General features: G+C 41.1%; 1 protein-coding gene across 1 annotated transcript in view; it reads right to left on the bottom strand.

Annotated features, from left to right (window-relative positions):
- Positions 1-14,936, bottom strand: part of LOC115753688 (disease resistance protein L6-like) — a 420,087-nt gene that overhangs the window by 165,637 nt on the left and 239,514 nt on the right. Inside the window, exon 7 of the mRNA XM_048273242.1 lies at positions 7,732-8,595. Within this exon, the coding sequence (XP_048129199.1) occupies positions 7,732-8,595 (864 nt within the window). The remainder of the gene's footprint in view (positions 1-7,731; positions 8,596-14,936) is intronic.

Below are 14,936 nucleotides of genomic sequence, written 5' to 3'. Positions count from 1 at the left end.
TAATAAAAGTGAATACAAATTTAAGAATAATAAAAAATGCCAAAAATAGGAAATAGGTAAGAATATGCCTCTATTTGCCTATGTTATCTAAATTAGTCTTTTTTATGTCAGAATATTGTTTGTTTAGTTTAAAATTTGCATATGAATGTCCGACTATAATTCATTCCGTAATGTATATCTAAGTAGATAAATTAGCATGGTAATTAGAGTTTAATTCGAGATGCTTGTTTTATCCTTTAATTGATTGAACTTTGTTAACCACCTGCTTTGAGTGCGTGTTCCAAATGCTTGATGCATCATATTGATATTCCAATGTGGCGACCCACGGTGATGCCCATGGAGATGTAGCCCATTGAGGCTTTGTGATGAAGACCAATGTCCAATTCGGTCCACTTTTATGCACCCGATCTTTGTATCAAAGTTTATCTTTAAATATCATCATTATAGATTTGATTTGCATGTGTTCATTCCAATTTGGTATTTCGCATATTTACCTAATTGAATATTTATTATAACATTGTCTTTTGAAAAATTGCATGTCGATCGCTTTTTCTAGATGCTAGGTTAAGGATAAATAGATAATTGCACGAAATGACAGAAAATCATTATACGTGATCATCTAGTATTGGTTAGATACTTGGCAAGCTTAAAATGATGTGCAGCATGTATGGTCACCTTAGGGAATATTAACTGGTTACGTACCATAAGAGCGCTAATTATCTAATTAGCGTAAATAAGTCCCCGAACCTAGAAGTTCTGATTACGTAGGAATCGAGATAATACTCTCGTATATTGATTGATTTCTAGCCGACCCCAATAGGCTAATGGCGACTCTTAGTAGCATTTTAGTTTGTTAATCAAGAAAAAGAAATACAATGTCACGTGAGCTAGGACTTGGGAGAGTTCACGCCATTGACCTATAGCAATACCTCTAAACCCGTCGGACCCTCGGGAGAGATTTAAGGCAGATCGCGACACACTATAAAACGTATAAATAGCTTTGGCATCAATTGCATCTTTCTTCGCTAATTTAGTTGCAGATAGTGTTGCAGTGGGAGCAATGTTGTTGTTGTTATTGGTGTTGTTATCCCATGCATTTGAATTTTCAATGGTTGTTGTATTTACAGTAGGATCAACATCTCTTTGGACAACATCTTCAATTTGTGGATCTTGGCATCCGATGAATACCTTGAATTTATGTTACCAATTATTATAATCCTTCCCATCGAAGTAGGGTGGCCTGTTGTTGCTACCTCCCTCAATCCATCTTGGAACAAAGTTGCTAGCCATAAAGATCGTTAGCTTAGAAGTAATTATACTTCAACAAATATATGAGCATCAACCTCTGATATCAATTATTGTAGCTAGCGGTGTCACCTAGAGGGTAAATAGGTGATTTTAAAGGATTTTATAAATCAATGCGGAAATATAAATGAATAAGCTTAGAACTTATCTCTCGGATGATCAACAAGTAAGATCCGAGATACCCTCATTGTAACAATGAGCACAATTCTTCTTATCACAGAATTTAAATAGAGAGATTGAGAGATAGAGAAACGACACAAAGGATATATAGTGGTTTAGCTTTAGTTCAACCATATGTCCACTTCTTCATACCGGTAACCAATCGACTAGATTTCACTAGTAAATGGCTCGGAAGTTACAACTTAGTCATAACTCTCAAGTCGAAAGACTTACCGCCTAACGCTCACACTAAAATGCACATCCGTAAATAATACGGTGTTTGGATCAATATATGTAACGAATGTGAAGCTCTTTTGATTTTGGAATTTAGAATTCTGCTCTCTTGCGCTCTCGCCTTTTCGACTTTGGAATTTCTTTTATACTCCTCCACCTCCAACTACCCATTGCAAGATATCCAAGAATCGCTCTTCGAACTTCTCGTTTGAACCAGACTATATAAAAAAAAAAAGATCTCGTAGTCATTGAGGTCGACAAAGGAAAGAATCCCCCGTTGGTTCAAATCGCCCTTAAAATCGTGATCTTGGGTTTCCGTAGATTGAGCTCTTCATTTGGTAAGTGGTGCTTGACTCCCTTAATTCGCATCCTTGATTGATTCTCAAGATTGAGAATCCTCATGAATGATCCAATCAATTTTCTGGCCATTTGGATGATGTAATATATCATACTGAACCACTGTCATGTCATCTTGGTGAAGTTGCATGAATTCCATCATCTTTCTATCCTGGGCACATTCTGAGAATTACTTATCAAAGAACGCCTTGACGAAGCCGCTCCAGGTTATGGCGGACTAAGCTGGAAATATGGTTCTCTTTGTCGCTTTCCACTAATAGCTGGCGTTACCTTGAAGTTGGTACTCTGCCAGGGCTACCTTATCTTCATCGCCGCATCTTAGGAAAGTAAAAATTTTCTCAAACTTAACGACCCATGACTGTTTCTTCTAGATTCCCATCCCAGCAAATTTCGGTGACCTTAACTTTAGGAACTGCTCAATCAAGCCTTGCATATGGCATTCGCCATTTCCATTTCTTGAGGCAGAAGCATATCCTAAAGAGGATGCATTTCCCGAGGCGAGGGCGGCTTGCTGTTGCACCCGTCACTCCATCGGGCTTCCAATACTCGAAAGAGCTTGCATGATTCCATCTAGTCGTGGATCTTGTTTTGATTTCCCCTTTTACCCATACTCTCTTAACACATATCAAAAATCTAAAACTACGACTAGAGATTAGTGGTTTATTGATGTTAACAAATCAATCAAGCAATCACATGCACTTGGTCTTCTCTACTCGCGTAACCTAGGATTTTATGATTCTACCGCACCTTATCACTTCGGGTAAAACCCCAGCTCGATATCAAAACAGGAGGGGGATGTAACGCCCCAAGCTAGTCACCTATTATCGCGTCCTATTTATTTCGCTTTTCGTTTTCACTTTATTATCATGCAGAAGCGTGCTGAGAGTAAATCACACACCAACAAGGATACACATAACACTACCTCAACTATTATGCATCATAGTATTGCTCATGCTCCCTTACTACATTCTTAACTTTTTGCAGCGAGCCAATATTTATAACACATATTATTATCCGAGGTCGCTTGGGGGAAACCTAGCTCTGCTAGTTCAACCGCGGCCAAAGTCGGTTCCCTCATCGTATGAGCCACCTACTCTTTGATCGAGCCTCCGCCGTTGTACCCGGGAGGGCTGTTAGACTCGGGAAGTCGCCTGCTCATGCTTTCTTACTATATTCTCAACTTTTGAAGCGTTCCTATATTTACAACACACATTATTATCCGAGGTAGCTTGGGGAAACATAGCTCCGCTAGTTCAACCGCAGCCAAAATTGGTTCCCTCATCGTACGAGTCGCCTACTCGTGGATCATCTCGGTGGGTCCCATCTGGACCCATACGGTCGAGTCACTCTGGCGGTACATCACATCTTCCTCTACATCTACTATATCTGCGAGTCAGAACTCTAAATCCATAGGTACTCCATACTGAGGGGGTACGGTGGCAGCCATCCTATACGTCTGTGAAAATAACAGGGGTGAGACATAGCGCAGTAAGTGAAATCACTAGCTCTAACAAAGGAGGTCTGCTTACTGTTCCCCTGACATAAGAACACGGGAGAGGGGCAAAACTTACCGGTTATGAAACGATGGCAAACCGATAGCAAAGTTATTACCAGTAACTAGCTACATGCATGTGAGTACACACTAAGGAACTTAGTCATGCACAACGTTTCTTTCATCATCATGTATCCCGTCATCAAATGGGGCATCTAGCATCAACTCGGCATTGCATGCCGCAGCATCCCGAATACACACTTCTTGGGGTCCTCCCGTCATCAAACGGGGCATCACCTCTTCTATGCCATCCCGAAACTCTCCCCGTGGCATCCCATCATCAAACGAGGCGTTGTCACCACCATCAAGTGACGACGGATCTTATTTTTCTTTAAGTGTTCACACATAAGGGCATCACAGCACAAACACCAGTTTATCATCTTCAACTTAGCCGGCATAACATAGAGCCTGAGGGCGTGCCATATAATCAAGTGTCATGATGCGTGATCCTTAACACGAATGACATATTTACATGGCTGGGCACAGAGCATAATCTATGGCCGAGGTCGGCATGGGTATGGTCCATGGCTGGCCAATCCGTGCCTTAATCCGCTCGTGGCCCAGAATGAGAACATCAAACATCATCCAAACACCGAAATTAACGTCAATCGGGCCTTAATGCAATCCAAGCTAAGAGCCTCAGGGGATCAACCTAACTTAGTATCTAAAGTATTTACTTACTCTACAATCGACGAGAATTATGGTCGGCGGGTGAGAGAGCGTGCGAGCAACCAACAGAGAGAGAGAGGGTAAGGATGGGCGGCATGAAGCCAAGAGAGAGAGTTCAGTGGGAGAGGCAGAAAGAGGAGAGTGGGTTGAGGTGACGAGGAATTGAGGGAAAGATTCTATTTATAGTCATCCCTCAAGGCCACTCGTTAAATGACCTTCAACGATACATGTTAGGTGGCCCTTTTTAATTGGTCTATCTATCCTAGGCTAACCTTAGTGGTGTGGCCCCCTATAATTTTTGGTGTCTTAAGGCTATGATGATGTAGGCTAGCTAGACTTTAGTGGTGGCAAATCTAAATAGGCTTAAGTGTCCCCTTGCCTAATTTATGTGTCCCTAGGCTTAAATCATCCTAGGTTAAGTGGTCTCCTTTGATTGGACAACTTGGTTTAGCTAAGATCTAGATATACAAGGCTAGTTGATGAAGTGTCTTTAGGTTATAATTGTAAAGGCTTATATGTCCCTTAAGGTAGCTAGCTTAGGTTTAATGATTATACATCTAATGTAATGATTGCTTAACAATTGCGAGCTAAATATCTTAGAAAAAGTCTCCTTTGTCTCCAAGTGTGATGGCAACTCGTCATAGTAATAATGAAAAATGATGGCTTAATGGATGAGATTTTCTAATTGGCCGTCAAGCGCGATAACAACTCAATGGCTTCAGCATTAAGGCTTGATGATGTAAGAAGATGATTGAAGTGCTGATGTCATCAATGAGGATTATTTATGATCGTCAAAGGTCAAATTAGCGGCCAACCATGTGCGGACAGCATGATTATGACCAAGTCGCGGTCGATCGTGATCGCTGGTCGAGCGGTACCACCCCTGGCCGGATATGTTGGCCAGGAGCAGACTGCCCTGGCTGGGCATGCATCGCCATGGCTGCGTGCTAGCTAGGCGTACACTTCCCTGGCCAAGTGCTGGCTGAACATGCACCGCACCAGGCCGATCCCTGCTCGGTCCTCATTCGATCCATAGCCGATTTTTTCAATTGATCCCTGACTAATTTATGACCGATCCATGATTCATGGTCAATCCGGTGGTTGATTTGCGATCAATCCTTGGTCGCAGCTGATTCATGATCGGCCCCTTATCAACCCACAGTTGATCCACGATCCATTCATGGTCGAGTGGTCAAAAGCTCAGATGTCACAGGAGTCGTCTCTCCAACACGGCCCATTCCATGAATTCCAATAATTCGTGTTTCTTGTGTTGCGAGTGCCTATCATACTCATGACTACCTTGAACACCATTTTCCCATCGAGAGGTCCACAAACTGGTTTTGACAGGAGCAACTAAGAGTCTAAGACTACGTCGAGCACCACTTCAAGCACACACAATTTCTCTCCGGGTCCAGACAAGCCCTTCCGAGTGTTTCCTCATAAAAGAATATCTGGGAATTGATAAGCAAGTTATGTTGCTTAACAATGAAGAGAACACACGTTCAGATGAAATCTAATGATCATTTTTGTGGGCCCACAATAAATGGGAAAAACAATCAGATTTGCCTAAATAGCCCTTTTAGCCCCCAAAACAGACGAAGACGGGGTTTGCACCCCAAGATTGTGAGAGGGAATACGGTTAACATCAAAGTTCATCCTTCATCCGCCTTTATTCAGTCTCCATCTATACAGCTTCCCAACTAGCCATAGCTCCCTGCACAGAGATTTTTGTTAGTTTCTTGAAATTTAATTCCTCTCAGCAACATTAGAAACTGGCAAAAAGCCGGCCATTTGGGATGTCACCCTTCGCACTTCTTGTCAATCAAAAAACCTAAAAGAGTCTTCTAGTATAACTTGAGGTCAATTAAAGGGCTTCTATTGTAGATAACCACCTAGACAAAACCATTGCGAGAAAATGTAGGCAATAATGGAGATCACTTTCAGAACCCAAGTGAGACTTCTCATACGTCCTATACACCGATGATACTGAAATTTAATCTTAACTATAAGATGATTTATTGTACCTTGGAGAAGCTAAATAGTTCTCCTCTCCTGTCACAGATGGAAGCTTTGCTGCACCAACAATTAAAGCCGCTGCCCAAGTGAAGTTCCTCCTCCTTCATTTTGTAACTTGTCCATAACATTTGCAAGTCCCACTAAGAAGCACACCTTTCCTGGAAAATAAACTGAACATAAGCACATCAATACAGAGTCCATCTTTTTCCTTTACAATTGCAACAATGAGTTGATTAGGCTGTAAAATTCCAGGATGAGAACCATAGTGCCATGACCTTCCACCACATTCCATCTCATTGTTTACAGTATAGCAGAGTTATCTTCAATGCGAAGCAGGGTATCAACTTCCAAATATGTGAAGCAGCAAATCGATGAGGATCTCTAATGAATTGTCATAAATCAAACAATAACGATGCAATCGACATGCATACTTCCAGCAGGGAAACATAAAAGCAAGGAGAAACCATCCAAAGAGAACATAGCTAAAAAGCCAAACCAAACTAGGAAAAGAAAACATACGTAATTAAGAACCCTTTGGTTGCATGGAGGTACCATAATTTCAATACCTTCTTCAGGTTTCCAGGCATCAACTCACAAAAAGGAATTAAAAAGTGGACGCAAAACTTCAGTTTGAATGTCATCTTCATTTTCCTTTATTTGGTCTTCATTTGTTCAGCTCCCAATTAGCCATAGCTCCCTACGCAGAAGGATTTTTGTATGTTTATGTAACTTTAGTTTCTCTCTGCAAAATTAGGAACCAGCAAAACGCTGGTTGTTTGATACGTCTCCCTTAGCACTTCTTATCAATCTTAAAACCTAAAAGAATCTTCTTGTACAACTTGAGGTGGATGGAAGGGCTTCTAAGACAGATAATCACCTAGCATAACCATTTCTCAGACAAGAGTTTCATTTACATAATATCTAACCCCAGGTGAGACTTATCATACATCCTAGGCACCAATATTACTGAATTTAGCCTTTAACTATAAGATCATTTAAGATACCTTCGAGATGGAAGTTTTGCTGCACCAACTATTGACACTGCTAACCAAGTGAAATTCCTCTTTCTTCATTTTATAACTTCCCTGTAACATTTACAAATTCCACTAAGAAGCAAGCATATCAATACAAAGTATCTGTCTTCTTTACAGTTGCAACAATGAGTTGATTACGCTGTAACGTTCCAGGATAAGAACCATAGTTATATGACCTTCTGACACACATTCCATCTAATTGTTTACAGTACGAGGAAGTTATCTCCTATATGAAGCAAGGTTATCAACTTTGAAATATGTGAAGCAGCGAATCGAGAAGGATCTCTAATAATTAGTTGCATACCAAATAAAAACAATGCAATCGACATGCATACTTCCAGCAGGAAACATAAAAGCAAGGAGAAACCATCCAAAGAGATCGAGAGCAATGTGCACTTATTCCTCGTCTTCTCCCTCATATTCAGTTTCAGGTTTGGCATCTTCTCCCTCAGATTCAGATTCCTCGTCTTCTCCCTCCTGTTCAGATTCAGATTTGGCATCTTCTCCCACAAATTCAACTGACTTCTCCAAGCAAAGCGAAGAAATTGCCTCCATGTTCAATTTCCTGCAACGATCTATTTCAACCCTTCGCAGTTCCTTCAAGCTTGACAGATTAGGCAACTTCTGTAAAGATTTACAAAAAGAAATCTTCAATTCTTCCAAAGATTGTGGTAATTCACCTTGAATCTCAACCAAATTACCACATTTTTCTATGCAAACCTCTCGCAGCCCCAGCAAGCCCGACAGATCAGGCAACTTCTGTAAAGATTTACAAGATCGAATCTCCAAATTTTCCAATGATTGTGGTAGTTCGCCTTGAATCTCAACCAGACTACCACATTCACCTACGCAAAACTCTCGCAGCCCCATCAGGCTTGACATATTAGGCAACTTCTGTAATGATTCACAGAAAGAAATCTTCAATTCTTCCAAAGACTCTGGTAATTCACCTTGGATCTCAACAAGATTACCACATTCACCTATGCAAACCTCTCGCAGCCCCATCAAGCTTGACAGATCAGGCAACTTCTGTAAAGATTTGCAGAAATAAATCTCCAATTTTTCCAAAGACTTTGGTAGTTCGCATTGAATCTCAATCAGACTGCCACATTCACCTATGCAAACCTCTCGCAGCTCCATCAATCTTGATAGATCAGGCAACTTCCGTAAAGATTCACAAGTATCAATCTCCAATATTTCCAAAGACTCCGGTAGTTTGCCTCGAATCTCAACCAGATTACCACAGTAGGCTACTTGAAGACGTCTTAGTTCATTTGACTTTCCAAGATTACTTAGATCAGATAGGATCTGCAGCTGGTCAAAGCCTACGATCTGCAAATCTCGTGGATTCTTCCGAGCACATTCAAGAATTGCCTCCACATTTAATGCATTGCAATTGCTTATTTCAAGCACTTGCTTATCCATCAAGCTTGACGTATTGGGCAACTTCCGTAACGAACGACAGCTTTGAATTACTAATGTACCCAAAGACTCTGGTAGTTCGCCTTGAATCTCAACGAGATTATCACAACATCTTACTTGAAGACTCCTCAGTTTGTTTAAACTGCTTAGATCAGGTAATCTCTCCACCTGTCCAAGCCCACAAAGCATCAAATCTCGTAGGTTCTCCAAACAACCAAGCCCCGGGATCTCAATGATTGCACCCTGCCAAATCTCGAGAAATGATAGTTTCTTCAAATTTGATAGATCCTCCATCAAGCAAAGCGATAAGCAACATTCCAAATGTAATGAGGATAATCTTGAGGGAAGCCTTGGGAGGCAACGCAGATTAGGGCACTTGAGGTGAAGTGCCTTGAGATGAGGAGGGAGGCTAAGGTCTGTCAGTGAAGTGGTCACAAAATGACAGCGCAGGACTAGAGACTCCAGCTTGCTTAAGTTCCCAATCCACTGTGGTATCGGATATTCCACAAGCCCATCAGACTCCCCATCAGAATCGCGTGAGTGAAACTCCAAATCCAACTCCTTCAAATTAGCGAGGTTTGAGAGATCCGGAAACGTGTCCATGTACAACTCAGACAGTTGTAATTTGATAAGACTTTCGGGAAGCCTCAGTAGTGCATATATATCCATCCACCTCAAGTTCAAGATCCTCAGGGATTTATTCCTATAGATGCAACTGTTAATGTTCTCCCACAAATTCACCTGACTTCTCCGAGCAGAGCCAAGAATTGCCTCGCGCTTTGATTTCCGACAATGTGCTATGCCAACCTTTTGCAGTTCCTTCAAGCTTGACAGATCGGGCAACTTCAGTAATGATTGACAGTCAGAAATCTCCAATTCTTCCAATGATTGTGGTAGCTCGCCTTGAATCTCAACCAGATTAGCACAATGATCTACATAAAGACTCCTCAGTTCATTTAAATTGCTTAGATCAGGGAGTATCTCCACCTGTCCAAGGCCACAAATCTGCAAATTTCGTAGTTTCTCCCAAAGATTCACCCGACTTCTCCGAGCAGAGTCGGGAATTGGCTCATTCCACCAATGTGCTACGTTAAACTTTTGCAGTTTCTTCAAGCTTGACAGATCGGGCACCTCCACTAACGAACGACAGGTATGAATACTAAGTTCATCCAAAGATAGCGGTACTTCGCCTTCAATCACGACCAGAAAACCACAATGTTCTACGTCAAGACTCCTCAGTTTGTTTGAATTGCGTAGATCAGGCAGTACCTTCAACTGTTTAAGGCCAAGAAGCACCAATTCTCGTAGGTTCTCCAAACAACCAAGGCCTTGAATTTCCGCAATTCCAGAGTAGATAATCTTGAGAGATGATAGTTTATTCAAACCCGATAGATCCATCGAGTGAAGTGAGTAGCATTGCGTCAAACTTAAGGAGGATAAATTCTTCAAATTCGATAGATCCTCCATCAAGCGAAGTGACTCGCATTGCTCCAAACTTAAGGAGGATAAACTTGAGGGAAGCCTCGGGAGGCGACCGAGATTAGGGCAGGAGAGGTGAAGGTACTTGAGATGAGGAGGGAGGCTAAGGTCTGTTGATACGACGGTGGCCACGTAATGAGAGTTCAGGCTCAAGGACTCCAGTTTGGTCAAGTCCACAATCCACCGTGGTATCCACTCTTCCCCAAGCCCATTTAATTTCCCACCATCACCAGATAGGGCGAATGTCAGGTCCAATTCCTTTAAATCAGTGAGGTTCGAGATATCTGGAAACGTCTCCATCCGCAATTCATCCAAATGAAGAATAGTAAGACTTTCGGGAAGCGGCGGTAGTTTGTATATATCCGCCCCCCCCAATTTCAAGATGCTCAGGGATTTATTCTCGCCGATGCCACGACCTATGTTTCCATGTAAACGGTTGAAACGTCCGGAGGCTTCTACTTGTTCGAGCTTCCCAATATTCCAAAATGCATCGGGTATTTTGCTTATGCGAGTGCACGGCATCTTCACCACTTTCAAATTCCTCAACTCTCCGATGGAACGGGGTAGTTCTTCGATCCGCGTGCCGGATATATCCAACTCAATCAGCGACGTCAATTCTCCGATTGAATTTGGAAGGCTCTCCAACGATTTACACCATTTCGGATATAAGTATTCAAGGCTTACAAGACCTCTACCCGGATCGTTTGGTAGACTCTCAAGCCTCGCACAGGAGGACAGATCCAGAACTTTCAATCTCTTCAACGTCCGTAAAAGAAAAATCATGCAAAGGTTACGTTTGAATCCAATAAGACGAAATAATAAGTGTCGTCTAATACGTGACATACCCGCATGTGGCTCCACCCTTTCCAATCATGCGTAATAGTACTCCCCGATAGATTAAGAATAACCACATTTTCCATGGAGAAATTTGCAATGTTAAATGTTGGGGGAATATTGCGCCATGAAAGCCATCGTAGTTGAGGGACGAGAACCGACTCCTCAAGACCATTTGATGGGGTTTCGTGCCAAAGAAGCTTATCTTCTGCACGAAAACTTTCTTCCCGACAGTCCACTTCAAGGAATCTTAGCATTGATAGGCTCTCAAAGCCCTCGTACGTAAAACGACGCAGCCGCTCATGGTCCAACTTGAGACGAAGAGCTTGAACTTCTTTACATCCCTGCCCAAAGGAAAATTTTAATAACAAAAAAAAAAAAGTCGAAGGGGAACGCATGTATTCAAATCCACTATATTAGGCAGCTGTGTTTGGTACTATCATTCTTTTTCACCTTGTCCGAAGGGATAATTTAAAAACAAAAAAGTTGAAGGGAAACGCATTTATTCAAGTCCACTCTATTAAGCGATTGAGTTCAGTGCTATTATTCATATAATCTTAAAAGAGCAAAAAAGAAGGCGGGGGAAAAAAGATTGAGGAAGTCGTAATGGTGCTACACAATACAACAAGGAACTGCCTTTTTATTCCAAAAAAAAAAAACATAAACTTTTATACGGGGGAGGGGGATGATTTTACCTTATGTCCTGTAAGCAAATCCAATCCTTCTTTGGGATCCCACACTCTACTCTGCTTCTCCATCTGCATGCCACTTTTTTCACGAACCATTTCTCTTCCAAGGTCTCTAAGTTGGTCGTGCATCCACACTTTATTATGCTCGTTGATCTTTATCAGAGACATGTTCTGCAAAACGTCCATGGCTACTTTTGGGAAAAAATTAGATTCATCCCAAAAATGAACTAGAATGTCTTTGTCATATCCAATGAAAAGACAAGCTATATCGAGGAATATAAGTTTTTGCCGACAATCTAATGCATCATAGCTTATTTTCAATTTACTCTGAACATCATTATTAGGAACACTTTCTAGCATCTTCAATGTGTCATCCCACATTTCCTTTTCAGTGCGACATAAAAGTGAACCGATGACCTCAAGAGCAAGCGGAAGACCTCCAGCAATTTCTACCGCCCTCTTGGATTGGTTGATATAATCGTCCAAAGGAGAATCTCTTCCGAAAGCATGTTTGCTAAAAAGTTGAAGAGATTGATAGGAATCCATGAGGCTAACCTCGTAAAGGTTGTCCTCTTTGAGAACGTTGAGAACCTCTTTGTTTCGTGTTGTAATAATAAGTTTACTTCCTTTACCAAACCAACCATGGTTTCCTGCAAGCGCATTCATATGGTCCCTGTGATCCACATCATCGAGAAGAAGGAGGACTCTTTTATCATACAACCTTTCTTTGATGATCCTAATCCCATCACAAGAGTTTCCTATATTTGTGCGTTCAATTTTGAGGGTATCACGGATGAGCTGTTCCTGTAAGAATTGAATGCCTTTAACTTTTGACGTTTCTCGAATATCACCAAGAAAGCAACGATACTCAAAGTCGGGCAAAAGCTTATTGTAGATCAATTTGGCAATAGTGGTCTTCCCGATGCCACCCATCCCATGAATTCCTATAATCCGTGTTTCACTTGTCTGGGCACCCATCATTTCCATGATTGCATCCACGTGGTTGTCGACACTGACCAAGTGATCTGATACCTCCAAATAAGCCTTTTTCAATTCTTTGAAAACCTCCTCGGTGAGTTCTTTTGCAAACTCTCCTTCTCGCCTGGTGTTTGTATGAGGTCAAAAGGCAAAGAGTTAGAAAATTGGGTTCAACCATCCTATATTCTGACAAGACCAAATTGAAAATTACAGACCTATCCGACACGTGCTCTTCGAGGATTTATTTTTTATTGTGCATGAATTAGCGTTGGTACTATGGGTTAATGAGTGACGTAAACTAAAAATATGTCGTTTGAAATGAAAAAGGGGACAAATTCAGGACTGTCCGATTATTTAGCGTGATTTCTGCAACATAATCTTTAAAAGAAAAAAAATTCAATTTCAACCGATCTAACACATATGTAGAAAAAGAAAGCAATTGAAATGCATATAATTGTAAAGATATAAGCCACATCAGATGAAATCCCAAAAACAGTCACCTTTCCTCCCCTATTCTATGCAGGTCCCAACCGTTTATTGCCCCAACTGCAGTGAGAGCAGCCTTCCATTGACATATATCTTTTTTGTCGTATCGTCCCTTCTTTTCATGTGAACGAAATGCCTTTCCATAACCCTCGGTTTGATGTCGAACCTCTGAAGGGGCCACGTCATAAAAAATGGGCATGATCTTTTGTCTTCCAGTTTTCTGGCGCTCGACCATCCGGGCTACCTCCTTGAGACACCATACGCTAGAGGCATAATTCTTCGAAAAGATAGGTATTGAGATCTTTGATTGATCAATTGCTTGGAGAAGTTCTGAGGGAAACTCTTCTCCAACGGGGAGCTTTTTGTCGTCCTTAAATGTGCGGATTCCTGCCCTGTCAAGACTAGTGTAAAGAAAGTCGGTAAAACCTGATCGAGTATCTGATCCTCTGAAACTCAAGAACACTTCATAATCGTGTCCTGAAGATGCCGCCGTTTCGCTGGCTGGTGGCAAAGTGGAAGGAGGAGCAGCACTCTCCACGGCGATCTGACCTGCTCTTTTCTTCTTCAGGAATACTTTGAACAGGATGGCAGCAACCGTCGCCATACAGGCCAACCACAAGTACTCAAACATCTTTGAGTTGGAAACACGGGCGGATGGTGGAATAGCAGAGATGAGAGGTAGCACTTGAGATCAGATCTCAGGCAGCAATGAAGGGGAAAGCGTTGTGATTGCTCGAATTGGTCAAATAGGAAGGTTTCATTGCAGCCTGAAATGCAGGTTTTTCTACACCAGAGTGGGGCCCTTCCCAACCCAACTCTTCTCTTTTCTCTGCGCCATCGTGACCCAACTGAAATTCTTTTGTTGCTCGTTCATTTTGTATTATAGAATTTTAATTAACGTTAATATAATGAAAAATTCTGAACTGATAAATAAATTTATTCTAAATTAATTTTTTAATCATAAAAAATATCAAACTGATGTATTCATGATAAATTTTTTTAATCATGTAAAATCCTAAATTAGCATATTTGTGACAAACTCACTATTCATTATTTTATCTTAAATTTTACTGTAAAATTCTTGAGTAGAATGACATATAGAAGTTGACAGACGTACTAGTTTGGAGTTTTCATCTTATGTTTGTTACGAGTTTACCAGTTTAAGATCCGCAATTTAACGTGCAATAGGGGAGGAAAAATTTGTAACAACTATACTAATTTGAAGTTTTTAGTGTTCAAAAATTAATTTACAATAAATTTGACACAAACGTATCATTTTAAAATTTTTCAAAATCAAAAAATTAATTTGAAATAAACTTATTATTAATATATTAATTTAAGATTTTTCACGATATATCAACATATTAATTATCATGTGATTGAGTTTTCCATTTTTTTGTCGGATGTGATTGAGTTTTTTTTTTTTTTTTGGTCGGAAGATGTGATTGAGTTCACATGCACCGATTAGGGGTGAATTGTTCGTCGGGTCCCACCTCATTTATCTGTGTGCATGAGCCCAGACAACACAATATCACCGCTCCCACATGGCCATGTGACCACCGACAGACAAGTGACAGCACGCGCTTTCCATCCGTGACCATGACCCCTGTTCTTTCCTCTGCTCCTTCCTCACCAATCAGTCGCATTTGTCTTTAGCTATGGTCGAAATTACCCAAATGCCCTCATGAGAGTTGGAATTATTTATCTTTTTTCTCTTCCGGC

This window comes from Rhodamnia argentea, chromosome 1, assembly GCF_020921035.1.
Source record: "Rhodamnia argentea isolate NSW1041297 chromosome 1, ASM2092103v1, whole genome shotgun sequence".
NCBI lineage: Eukaryota > Viridiplantae > Streptophyta > Magnoliopsida > Myrtales > Myrtaceae > Rhodamnia > Rhodamnia argentea.
Note: the sequence above shows the minus strand (reverse complement) of the source record. Positions and strands in the feature narration are given on the sequence as shown.